Source organism: Silene latifolia, chromosome X (genome assembly GCF_048544455.1).
Source record: "Silene latifolia isolate original U9 population chromosome X, ASM4854445v1, whole genome shotgun sequence".
Classification (NCBI taxonomy): domain Eukaryota; kingdom Viridiplantae; phylum Streptophyta; class Magnoliopsida; order Caryophyllales; family Caryophyllaceae; genus Silene; species Silene latifolia.
This window is the reverse complement of record NC_133537.1, coordinates 309,369,518-309,383,064: the sequence shown is the minus strand read 5'-3', so window position 1 is coordinate 309,383,064 and position 13,547 is coordinate 309,369,518. Positions and strand designations below refer to the sequence as shown.

Below are 13,547 nucleotides of genomic sequence, written 5' to 3'. Positions count from 1 at the left end.
CGTTGACGATCGAGGATGACTTTCTAGAGTTATTTGGGCTGACCCTATATCAATCAAAAATTACAGTCTGTTTGGTGACATGACATCGTTCGACACAACCTTCAACATGAACACATATAAGATGATATTTGCTCCTTTTACGGGAGTTGACAATCACAAAAAATGTGTGACGTTTGGGGCTTCTAAGAAATGAGTCTGATGACGGTTTTGCATGGCTTTTCGAATCTTTTCTGACTGCAATGGGTGGGAAGTATCCTAAGTGCATAATTACTGACCAGGATGCCGGCATAAAGGCAGGGGTTAAAAAAGTATTCAAGGACAAAACTCATCATAGGTATTGTATGTGGCACATTATGAAGAAACTACCTGATAAGATCGGCTCTACGCTTTATAGAGAAACAAACTTCATGAAAGAGCTATGTGTGTGTGTATGGGCAGAAGACATTGAGCCGGCTGAGTTTGAGGAACTGTGGTGTTCAGTTATATCTTCATACGGGTTAACCGAACATGAATGGCTGTCTTCGATGTTTGACATGAGAGCTTCCTGGATCCCAGCATATTTCAGAAATTTGTTTTTAGGTGGACTAATGAGGACCACATCTAGATCTGAGTCCGAAAATAGCTTTTTCGGAAATTTCATGAATCCAAACTTAACTTTGGTGGAGTTTCTTATGAGATTTGAAAGTGCTATGGACGCTCAAAGGTGAAAACAGTCCAAATTAATTGCCGATTCAAAAAACTCTTTCCCTAGTCTAGAAACACCTCACCCTTTGGAGAAGCACGCTTCTGTGTTTTACACTCCGGTCATATTTTCTGAATTTCAGGTCGAGTGGAACGCTGCCTGTTTTACTTGTGGGGTTAAGGTTTTAGGGGTTAGTACGTCAGACAACATTCCCATCCATGATTGTGAGAGAAATAAGGTATATTATGTTGGATTTATTCCTGATGGAGTGAAGTTAAGCTGCTCATGCAAAAAAATTGAGAGGCATGGTATCCTGTGCCGACATGCTCTCTATGTGTTGAAGGAACAAGGTTTTGAAAAAGTGCCCAACCATTATTTGCTAAGTAGATGGAGCAAATTGGCTCTATGTCAGCCACTTTGTGGTAATTTTCCTGAGACTTTGAATGAAGATTGCAGTGCTTCAGAGGTTCAGAAAATCAAGCTTGGCAACCTATGGTCTGAATTATTCTCCTGTGTGACAATAGCAGAACAGAAGCCGGAGTGTATCGATCAGTTAATGGACCTACTTAAAAGTTTCAAGGACAAGATGATCTTAGAAAGTAGCCCGTCTGAATGTAGTAGTGGTGTCACGGGTGAAAAGTCCAGAAACAAAAATAAAGAGCTTGAAATGTTGTTAGGTACAAAGATACCGACTGAAGTTATGGTTTTAAATCCTATACAATCAAAGACTAAGGGGTCTGGAAAACGACTGGTATCCCAAAAGGATAAAGTTGTGGAAGAACATAAGAAAGCGCCGAGAAAATGTAATGCTTGTGGTGAATTGGGATTCCATGATAGTCGGAATTGCCCCGGGAGAGCATAAAAAGTATGAAGTTCTGATCAGGTAAAATACTAATTTTGGTAGACAACGGTTGGGAACATACAATTCTGACTCTAATTATGATTACAATTTTAGCTTTAAATTTGTAAGGCTTTGATGCAGGTTTGAGAAGTTGAAGGAAAAACCGATGGATATTGCGGGCAAAAAAAGAAGAAATATAAAGATTACAGTAATCAAGAGGAAGGAATGTACACACAATGAAATACCACATTTACGCCCTTTTTTTTCGTGAATTTACATAAGTCAACTGGTGTAACTACAAAAATTTTATATGGAACAAACATTTTTTGTCATAGATTTATGAACACCATAATTTTGGAACGGTCCAAACCATATTTTATTTAAAAGGTGTAACTCCGACTCGTATTTTGTCAATAAAATATTAATGATTGTCAATGTTTGTTTTACGTATCTTGAAATATAATTGATGCGTGTCAGGTTTAAGATGGCGTACTTTCATGAAAATATAATCGAAAAAAAATTATGTAAATTGCCCTGCAAGACCATGGTTGATGACATGTACGGTAGTAATATTAATTCTCGAAGACGTGGTGAAATCAACCGTCATAGATTTATGAACACCATAATTTTGGAACGGCCCAAACCATATCTTATTTAAAAGGTGTAACGCCGACTCGTATTTGTCAATAAAATACTGATGTTTTCCAATTTTTGATTTACGTATCCTGAAATATAATTGATGCGTATCATGTTTAAGATGGCGTGCTTTCATCAAAATATCATCGAAAAAAAATATTGTGTAAATTGCCCTGTAAGACCATAGTTGAAGACATGTACGGTAGTAATACTAATTTTCGAAGACGTGGTGAAATCGACCGTCTTAACATTTTTTTGGGGTCTTGTAACAATTTGGTGGCGAAATTGAAATTGTGTAAACCTTTAACCAATGAACAGCCAGTTATTCTTTTGAGTAAATATCATACTTGAGTGTAAAAGTGATTTTGACGTATCTGGAAATATAATTGATGTGTCTCCGTTGTTAGATGGCGTAACTAAGCCAACATTCAACAATGAACCAAGGCCAGAGTTACGCCTTTTTATCTCCTAAAGTATTTAAAACAAAACCATCAACTAAGAAACCGTAGTGTGTAACCATCCTTGCACATTGCCAACTCCAATTAATACGGACGATCCAAAAATGATATCTAGCCAATTGTCATAAATGTCGGTCCACTTGACACAGCTCTTGAACAAGTTCAGAATACAAATTTCATTACACCCCTAACCAAAAGATATTACAAAACAGTCCTAAGAGTTTTGCACTATAATGCATTCCGACAAAAGAGGGCACACTCCTTGATTGATTAGAACCACGTTTCTGCATTCCAGGGATAACCTCACTCAAAAGATCTACATAGCAAAAGGTGGGACGACAACATGAGTATATGGACGGAAGAAAAAATAACATCGTATAACTGTTAATACCTAAAAATCTACATATCAGACATATAGGCAGAAACATAAGTCTATAGACGGAAGAAAAATGATCATGAGGAAACAAAATGAATAAATAATACCTTTCGCTAATTTTCTTGCCGTCGTAATAAGGTGAGCGCAACTACCTTTCTATATGCAGCCATAGCCTGTGTAACAACTTTGATGTTATAAATGTTCTCCAACAATTATTAAACATGCCAAAGGTAAAAGATTAAAAAAAAGGTATAAGTGGAATAAACCTTGTAATAGCTTGCAGCTTCCCACTTAGATTTGTCACGACCAGCTTCCAACCACTTGAGTACATAAAGACCGCAATTATGCCTTCGCAAGCATACCACAAAAACAACCAGTTAAAATCATGCCTTCGCAAGCATACCTAATGACATATAGGTACCTAGTAACTAAATAAGCGTACCTAAATCCCGGTATAACGTATCTAACAAGAGACCGCACTATAAATCCGAGTGGCTAACGTCAGGCAACAGGATATAAAAGAAATGAACTTATAAGTTTGTCTGCTGTGGAACATTCTGATGTTCAAATTCAGTTAGCGGAACACCTACCAAGTGCTTGTACCCTTTTGAACGGCATAAAATACGAACGACATTATTAACCTACAACAAGGAGAATAAATTTAATCTGAAAGGTTTAGATTTAAATAAAAGGAAATTACTAAAAAAGAGGTTAAAATCTAATAGTGTGTACCACTCCAGAAGCAATCTCCAAATCAGCCCGAGGATCCTTAGAACATAACGAGTTAAGGATGTAGTTCTTCTTCATATCCAGGTCACACACACAAAGAAACCAGTGTTCCTTTTCGATGATGGGGTTAAAAATCTGTAACACAATATAAAAAGACACATAAGTTGACTTAACGGAAAGCGGCCTTCTCGTACCAGTTTTGATAGCCTATCTCATAAAACACAGGAGTATTTTTGATGAGATAGGCTAGTTTGACACTTAGGCACGCAAATATGTCAGACACTTCTAAGTTTATTCGGGCTATCATGATGTATATATGTTGTGCCTTTATTTTGATGCAACAAGTCAACAAACTGAATGGAAAAACTGAAATATTGCAGGAAGACTATTCCTATGGTTGGCTGTGAGAAGGTTGGGTCATGTTGTTTGAAGTCTGCTAATGGAACCGGTTATTCACATTCGACGGTGGGACGTTTGGATGTAAAGTACTACAGGTTTTCATTCTGGAAATAATGCATTCCACTTTCGTTGAACGACATTTAAGCTGCCCTAACATCGAACATAACATCACATATTACATGCCGAAGAAAACAATAGTGGACTTACAGCTTTTACGCCCGTCCCATCCGTTGGCACGTATGCGGAGGTTTTAATGTAGTTGCGACCAAGCGTTTTGTCTCGAACTGGGTTAAGACGCTACATTGAACAGCAACACAGATAATTATTACAAAAAAAAAGAAAATTCCAGAAATTGTTTATTGAGGTACAGCCAAAAAAAAGGGGGTGCTCACACGTGCAGTTGTTGGAATACATAACAAATCTGGAGAGTGTATAGTTGAATATATCCCAAACATGTCAATTACCTGCATTTGTTCCATAAATGTTGTTAGGTGCTGTGTAAAATGGAAAAAAGACAAGTCATTACATAGAAAGTACGAGTACCATATCAGCAACCCATTTCTGAGGTCTCAAAGAGGACATGCATTCTTTTGTTAATTCCCCGAAGTTTGACTGAACTACGATGTCGCTGAAATAAACACAATATAGTGAGTATGTGGTGATAATAATTACCACAGAGGTTATTGAATAATTTCGATAATTCAAAAATGATAGTATAAGAATATTATTACTATGTAGCTGCATCTCCATCTGACGGTGAGAACACATAATTCAAAAGATGTGAATCAGAGTAGCTGACTTCTTCAACAACTTGTTTTCTTTAAAAGAAATGGGAAAGAAATATTTAGTTGGTGTAAAGTAAAACATTAACAATTCAAATAAGTTTTTACGAAAAAAAGGACTGCTTACCCTGATTTGATGTTGAGACGCCTTGCAGTTATCAGCACTTGGTTCGACAGTTCATTCTGAGCGCATGTGAGGATAGCAAAACAGTACTTCAGCTTCTGTCTAAAAAGGACTTTGTCAACTGCAGCTCCTGTCCTGGTCTGCGTGGTAAAAGCAAATGACTATCAGTGTGATTGATGTATCTACTGAATTGGGTAGCGTGTGGAAAGATAAAAAGACACTTCTTATATTTACGACTTGTGTTTTGAGGGCTTGACGGCAGCCTGCATATGTCTCCATGTAACACATAAGGTAAATGTCGTCATCCACATCATCAATCATGTGCATTTTGGGCACAAATTCTTCACATTTATAAAATTGAACTGGCCCGAATCTGGTCGATTTGGTAGTCATTTCGCTCCGAATAAAATCCCTCTAAAAGAAAAACATCAGGCTAACGTCACAAAACATGGATGGAATGAAAACTGACAATGAAACTTTGTAAAGTATAAAGGACAGTAGGAACAAATACTCACCACCATCCGGACAGGTCCAGTGAACATCAAACTTTTAGGTCGCTTTGGGTGGATTACTTCAATCATTCGGGTCATGAAGTTGACATAGACCAGGAACGGCTCGGGAAGTGTGAATGGAAAGAACATCTGGGTTTGAAAAAACATATGGTTTCCTTAGTGAAAACAACCAGCCAAAAATTAAACATTATAATAGAAATGAAACGAAAATGAGAGAGACCCACTAAATTCAATTGATCATAATCAGTGTCGTCTTCACATATAATTCCCTACAAATAATACGCGAGAGAATCATTGAGACCCAAATAGTACAATACAAGCCGATAAAGGGGATTATATGACAACACCAATTCAAGTCGATAATAAAAATAAATATTTGCAAATGAGTGCCTTACATTGGGAGTAACAAAAGCGTAAAAACGCAAAGGGGACGAGGCCGCTTTTAACTCCTCTTTCTTGTTTAAAAGATGACCCCGTGCATTGATTATATTTGCAGATATCTTTGTGCTTACAATCAAAGACTTTAAATCGCATCGTCTTAATTGAAAATGCTGATTTCTAAACAATACATCGCTGAAAATAAGAACACGTGTAGATACATTGATTAGTCCTATATATACAATTATTGAGGTGATAGGTACGCTAAAAAAAAAATATATATATATATATATGTATATAAAATATGCAAACATACCTATCATCTAGTCCATCCCGAAATACTAGCTCGGAGACATCTTTCTCAGCTTGGCTCAAGTCAGAGAGCATGGATATGTTCCTTACCACAAAAGGCGATTTCAATACATTTGGAACAACTATGTCCCTCTTGCTATGTGGGTTGGCCTCTTTTTGGACTGGGAGGGCAGAGATGATTGGTCGGATCTGAACTGAAGTAGGTGCTGATGGGGAGGAATTAACAATTGGATTAGGACGATCGTATGTACCAGCTGATTCGGATTTTTCCTGAGATTCAAAAAGGTTGAAGGTGGGATACTCGGGAGCAACTCGTTGTTTCTTTGGAAGAGGCTCATTAACAGGGTCCTTATTAAACGCATTACTTAACTCAAAAAGGGCTTCCAAGAAGGTTGGTTATCCCAACACGGATCATCACCTGCACCCCCTGTTGTAGATGTCACCCGGGCACCGTGAACTTTCGTATCTGCCATATTCACCGTAGCAGCTGTCACATGAGCACCGTCTACTCCACTAGACACTTTTGACCTTTGGGCAGCACCAGATGCAACATTGCACGTGTCAGTGTGCGCATCATCAGACCTGCCTTTACTATGATCACTCGTAGTCCCAACATCTCCATCATATTTGCTGGGTGGTGTTAATTGAAACCCGCCCAACAAAGAATCTGCCATTGCAGAAAGCTGCCCAACAATTACAGATTGTGGCATTATAATTTTAGCGCTATTAATCGCTTCTGAAAAGTTCTCAAATGCACGAGCAAGAGCTTTTCCTGCCTGGGCCATGTTCTCAATACAAATACTGATACGTGATCGTTCGTCAGTCACATCAGGATGAACTTGCTCAGGCACATTGGCAGCTGGTATGTTGGGTTCCACATACCCTTCCCCAAAACATCTTGGATGCTTCTCCAACGGGTTTCAATAAAACCAGAACCAAACCGATGAGCCTGCGCCTTTTCCTTGTGATATACGGAATGAAATCTCCTCCTTGATCCACGTGCATAACGTTGGAAACACACGTTCAACCTTTCTCGACTTGAAAACCATTCTATCAAGGTAGATGAAGATCAGCACCATTATAAGACCTTTGAACGTTTTCGGACGACCCCCGTTTGCTTCACGTAACTTATCAGTCCGCCATTGTCTGACACTATCAATCAAGTTGTTCCGGGTAAAGTCGCACCATTTTAGGGTTGGTATAATGGAGACATCGCTAAGACACTTGAGAATTCTGAGGCTTGGCACATTACCCTTGACCCCCATTAGGAAAGAAGACACTATGAAAACGATAAAATTTCGTTTGAAGTGTTCACCGCCTTCCCGTTGCTCAGCCATCTTAGACAAGATATGGGTAAACTGAATTTTTTCAATACCATCATATTGGGACTTGTGGACATGGCCCACCTGCGGGTCCGGTTCAATCTGCGGACGCGCAGCGGTCGTTTTGAAAGCCACGCTCGGCGGCGTAAAGGGTGCTTTCGACCGAATCGTTTTAGATCGGTCGGTTTTGTCTCGGTAAGGGTCTCGAAACGATTAGAGATGTTCGGAGTTGCCACCAAGCATTTGTGGGATGCCTGGAACCCGTTCGAATTCCACTTTATACCTCGGTCAAATCGAAGCACAAAACAGCGTTTGACATAGGTACTAAAGATAAGGAAATCGTCCCTCTTTAGCATCCTATCTCTAGAATGACTCTCGTACGCCCTGGATAAGGTCGTCCACTATCCAAAGTTTCTGAGTAAGAGGTGAAGGTACGTATTGGGAAGCCCTTTAATCAGACACCCAATCCCGCCCGCGTTTAGCGGCCTCTACTGATCGATCTTGGTTGGTTGAATGCAAAAGTTGATAAAACGGTTTAAATGCATGAATGCGCATCCAATGTTTTAAACCTAACATGTGATCTTTCTAAGTTGGTTGATTTAATCCAAGTATCAAGTATAAGATGTCGAGTTGGATTAATGATTGATTTGCATGCAAGACGGAAATTAAACATCCATTTACCGTATTAGGTTTAGGGTGCATAACATGATCCATTTGTCTTAGTAAGGCATTTTGCAAATATGATTTGAGTAGCCATCTGATCCGTCCTATATCCGGATTAACCGGAGTCGGGATCGTCCTAGACTAATGCTGGAAGGGAACAGCCCCTGTACCAGACGGCTATAAGAGGCGCGAGCCAGCCGGCGGTGTAAGGGGCCTCCCTCTGGTTTTGAAAATGAGAAAGAAGAGGCCTGCTTGAGGCGCGGGTTAGCCAACGGCTGTATGCCGTGTTCTGACTGTTTAGAAAACGTTATGAAACGTATTGAAAATGGGTATTTGAACCCGGTTTGATTTTGAAAGGGTCGTTTAGACCGCATTTGTTGGTTTGAAGGACTAGACTCGAATAATCATCATTGTTTGATAATATTCGGTGTCGGGTCCGATTTGACAAGCTTGACATGAATAGTTTTGAAAATGATTATGGACTAATTGTTTTAAGTCCATTTTGAATGTAATTAGTTGGTACTCATCATCGTACCCGGGTTAAAATCCGGCATGGTATATAGAACCAAGGATGATTTCGTGTTGGTGACTAATATGTTTGCTTGAAAATGTGAAGAAATGAAATAAAAGGCTTTAAAATACCTCTTAAATGTCATTAACCAAATATTATCACCGAAACAGGGATTTAACCGTCATGGTATGAAGAACCAAGGGCGAAAAATGCTTTATGGTTAAAACATGTGAAATGAAACAAAAGGTTTCGAAAATACTTGAAATGGTAAAAACCGATTACAAATATGAAAATGGATTAAGGGAAATGACGAGAACAAACACGGTTGATCTCTGGTCTGAGCACCCCATTTAGGCGCGAGCCTGTTGGCGACCTAAGGGGCTTCTGCCTCAGACCAAAAATCGGTTTTGGCTCGTTTATTCCATGTTTTGGTTCATGTTATGCATGTTTTAGCATGTTAAAGTCATGAAACAAATGAAAACATAATAAAAGAGGATTTTTACACCCTCATACTTACATGTTTGGTTATGGCGAGTGACCGACGTAAGTGTAACAACTTGTTTGATCGGAAAAAACTCGGTTTAAAACCGTTTTGGTAAGTAAAAGAGTGTTTAAAAGTTTAGTGATGGTGTAGTGGTCAAAGTGGTCGGACAAGTGATTTAATGCACGATGACGGTACCAAACAATGTGTAAGGCTCGTATTTACGATCGGTAGGTCGTAAATACGCGTCGGGTTGTGACTTAAGAAGTCGAGTCGAGAATTTTAAGGGAGAAAAGAGGGGGCGGACACTCGCATAACTCTCAAATGGGTGGCATTTGAGGGGTATTTATAGGAGAATGAGTGGTTGTGTGAGTTTTGAGCGACGTGGCCACCTGGGCTGCTCAAAGAGGCGCGAGCCACGTCGCGGCACTTCGAGTTGTGTTGTCACTATCACAACAAACGCAATCAAGATTTGTTCTATCCTAGGTTTTGTAGTCACATGTTTGGTACTTGACCAACATGAATCCGGGAAAACTTAGTATAGAAGGCTTGAGATATTTTTGGTTTTTGTGTTTGACTCGTTTTGACTCGTTGTTGGAGTCGAGATTTGAATTTTCGAGTCGATTTTTGGTCCGGTGTCGGTTTTGACTCTAGTTAGTGTCATCGCGACCCCGTCGTCGTGCATTAAACACTCCAGGTATTTTTGAAATATTTTGAAATGTTTTGTTTTCGAAATCGTTTTAAGTTTTCCGACGTAAAGTTGTACACAAACTGTCGATCAAACGCTGCGATCCCAAAACATGTTGTAGTCCGATAATCATCGGGTGTTCGTTGGAGTCTCGGAGATCTGGGTATCTCTGAGCCCCCACTTTGGCCGAGGCTTGGACGGGCGAAAGTCAAAGTAGAGTCCCTAGGTCAATCGAAGATTACAACCTGAAGACCCAAGCGACGTCGAGGCGGCTCGAAAGGATTCGGGCCAAGGACCTGCCGTCGGGAAGGGCGACGCCAAGGCGACTCGAGGGTACGAGTCAAGGACCTGTCGTCGGGAACAGTTTAGAGTCTGTCGACTTCCGGTTCGGGTCGTTTAAAGTCCATTAGACTACGTACGAAGGCTCGCCAGCCATAAGAAGGAGTCATACCTGAGGCATCTTCGGATATGTCCTTGCATGGTTGCGGATAAATGCTCGCCAGCTGCGGTGCGTATGTGAGGAGGGCTCGCCAGCCGCGATGCATTGTAAGGCTCGCCAGCCGAGACAAGGAAATGTACCCGAGGCATCTTCGGGATGTGTCCTTGGAAGGGTGCAGACAAAGGCTCGCCAGCCACGGTGCGTATGTGAGGAGGGCTCGCCAGCCGCGGTGCGTTGTAAGGCTCGCCATCCGCGGCAAGGAAATGTACCCGAGGCATCTTCGGGATGTATCCTTGAAAGGTGTGCGGACAAATGCTCGCCAGCCACGGTGCGTATGTGAGGAGGGCTCGCCAGCCGCGGTACATTGTAAGGCTCGCCAGCCGTGGCAAGGAAATGTACCCGAGGCATCTTCGGGATGTATCCTTGAAAAGGGTTGCGGACGAAGGCTCGACAGCCGTGGTTCGGTCGGTTAATGGACCATGGGAATAGCCGCGTCGAGTGGGCCTGCTTTGAAAGTAGCGAACTCATGATGTCGCTGTGAAAATAGTGAGTATGGATCCTCACCATCACTGTTTTTTCTGGAATGAGCGGGTTCCGCGAGGAAGCCTCCTGCTGGCATTTGAAGGAATAGTGAATTTGGAATTTTCACCATTCGGTTTGAATTTGTAGTGGCGGTTTTGATCGCCGTTTGTCTTAATTTTGAATAACAAATTTTGAATCTGCTATTATATTTGAAGTGACGGTTTATGTGCCGCCGTTGGTATTTGAAAGAAATAGTGAATTTGGAATCTTCACTATTGATTGAAGTGACGGTTTATTTGCCGCCGTTGACATTTGAAAGAAATAGTGAATTTGGAATCTTCACTATTGATTGAAGTGACGGTTTATGTGCCGCCGTTGATATTTGAAAGAAATAGTGAACTTGGAATCTTCACTATTGATTGAAGTGACGGTTTATGTGCCGCCGTTGACATTTGAAAGAAATAGTGAATTTGGAATCTTCACTATTGTGAAGTGACAGTTTATGTGCCGCCGTTGCTTGAAATAGCGATTTTGAATTTTCGCCATTATTTTGGAAAATTTTAAGGAAAATGGTGAATTTTGATTTCGCCATTATTTTGAAATTGGCGGTTTTGATCGCCGTTTGCTTGAAAATAGCGAGTTTTAAATTTTCATTATTTGTTTTGTTTGTTTTCGAGGAAATCACAATATTTAATATTGTCAACGAAAATTTTGAAGTCTGTTGTGGGAAATTGGGCCAAATCCCAAATTTCGCTAAAAAAAGAAAAGGGGAGGCCTGGTTTAGGCGCGAGCCACCTGGCGATGCAAGCCGGCTTCCCTATTTCTTGTTAAAAAGACGCGAGGTTGAGTTGCGGATGAATATTCATCTTCAACCTCGAAATTTCGCCCAAAATCGCCATTGACGGACCTTCAAGCTTGCTTTTATCCGTGCCATTACCAACAAATGTCATCTCAAGGTAAGTATTCCCTCTTGAATCCTTTCAAATTTGTTGATTGTTAGCTAGGTTGAATTAGGGCGGATTTTGCCCTAAAAATCGAATTGGGCGTTTTTGATTGAGCCAATTTCGAGTGAAATTGATGATTGCATTAGGTTAGAAACATGTTTAGGAGTATAGGGGTGCTTTTAGTTTGCATTTTGGTCCCCGTTCCCGCTCCCTATGCTCGAAAAACGTGATTGAGGCGAGAAACCGTCTCATTTCACAATGCCAAGTTTATTTGCTTGGGTAGTGGGTCCCACTAGGTTGCATTGTAGTTGGGAAAACCCGCGTTTGCCATTTAAGGACCTTCATTGGATGTTTGTGGGCAAAAGTGGATTTTTGCCTTTTGCGACGGTCTTACGTCTGACAAAATAAGCGCTTGTTTGGGCTTGAATTGAGTCAGTTTGCCTTGAAACGGACCTCATTGGTATTTTAGGTCACCTTGAGGCGTGATAAAATCACGTTTGCCTTTTTGCGGTTGTTTTTGAATTTTTGACCGGTTCGGGCTCAAATTAACGTATGAATTGCCTTTTTGAACCGTAGAAAAATCCCCATTGTGTCGGGAATGTATTTTGGGTTGTTGGCAGACCTTGTATGGGTCTTGAAATGCCGTTTTTGTGATTTTGACTCGTCTTTTGCTTGAAAAGAGGGGTGAGTCGTTTTGTGTTGTTTTTTGTTTTTTTGTGAATGGTTTGGGGGCGGGATTGCCCCTTGTTTTTTGTATTGCAGGTTGTTTTTGTTGTTTTTGGATTCGTCCATTTCATGCCGTCGTAATGCCGAAATTTCGGCTGACGTTTTTTTGTTGTTTTTTTATTGCAGGATATCATTTGGGACCGATGGGGTCCGTTGTTGAGGCTTTGGAGGAGGAAGTCGATCCCGGAGGGGAAGAGTCGGCTTTTTTTATTCTGAGCTTGGTTGTGTTTCTCCCTGGCGGCCTTTGTCCGACCAACGATCGGGTATCGATCGTTGGTCGTTGTCTGTAGAGATTCGGATAGGCGACCAATATGGTTTGGTTTGTCCTTTTCGTCGTGGCTCATGGATAGGATGACCGATGATTGGGGGTCGATCGAGTGTGCTATCCCCTGTTGTTGACCTTGATCGCGATTGAATTTGGTGAGTGGGGTTTAACATCGGGGTAGCATGCTAAGCTACGGTCCCCGGTTGTCGTATCGTCCGAAATCGCAAGACATTGTCTTCTTTTTTTGTTATGGAGCGGGAGTGAGGGGTTATCGCCATGGTAACCTCCTCTCGCTTCCGTTCTTTGCTCCTCATCTCTGTTGCTCCCTTTCTTTTCTGATCAGAAGGGTAGGGAGTGCTTAGTTCGGTAGGTGGCGGATAGCCCCCAGTTTGTTGTCTTAGGCCAGCGTCTGTATGATAGACGTTTGTTTTAGGCCAGTGTCTGTATGATAGACGTTTGTTTTAGGCCAGTGTATGTATGATAGACGTTTGTTTTAGGCCAGTGTCTATATGATAGACGTTTGTTTTAGGCCAGTGTCTGTATGATAGACGTTTGTCGATGTATTTTGCGTAAGGCGGTTTGTATATATGTGTTTTTGGACTGTGGTTTGTTTTGTGATTTTGGCTTTTTTTTTGTGTTGCGTTTCGGAGGAGCGCTGTTGGCTGTTGACTCTCCTTTTGCTTCGCACCAGTTCCTGCATCGTTAATGTAGAAAACAGGCAACAGATAGCATATACGCATAAACGTAAACACGTAGA

The 13,547-nt window shown here is 41.0% G+C and overlaps 1 protein-coding gene across 1 annotated transcript; it reads left to right on the top strand.

Moving 5' to 3' along the window:
- Positions 1–239: 239 nt before the first annotated feature.
- Positions 240–1,544, top strand: LOC141620501 (protein FAR-RED IMPAIRED RESPONSE 1-like). Its single transcript, XM_074437355.1, has 2 exons — positions 240–703; positions 752–1,544. The coding sequence occupies exons 1-2, from the start codon at positions 240–242 to the stop codon at positions 1,542–1,544; spliced, it is 1,257 nt and encodes a 418-aa protein (XP_074293456.1).
- The last annotated feature ends 12,003 nt before the right edge of the window (positions 1,545–13,547 follow it).

Excerpts from the sequence above, each read along its gene's own strand:
- LOC141620501 (XM_074437355.1), top strand. The coding sequence starts at position 240 with ATGGGTGGGAAGTATCCTAAGTGCATAATTACTGACCAGGATGCCGGC. Across the intron at positions 704-751 it reads AGTGCTATGGACGCTCAAAG|TCTAGAAACACCTCACCCTT; the intron begins GTGAAAACAGTC and ends CTCTTTCCCTAG.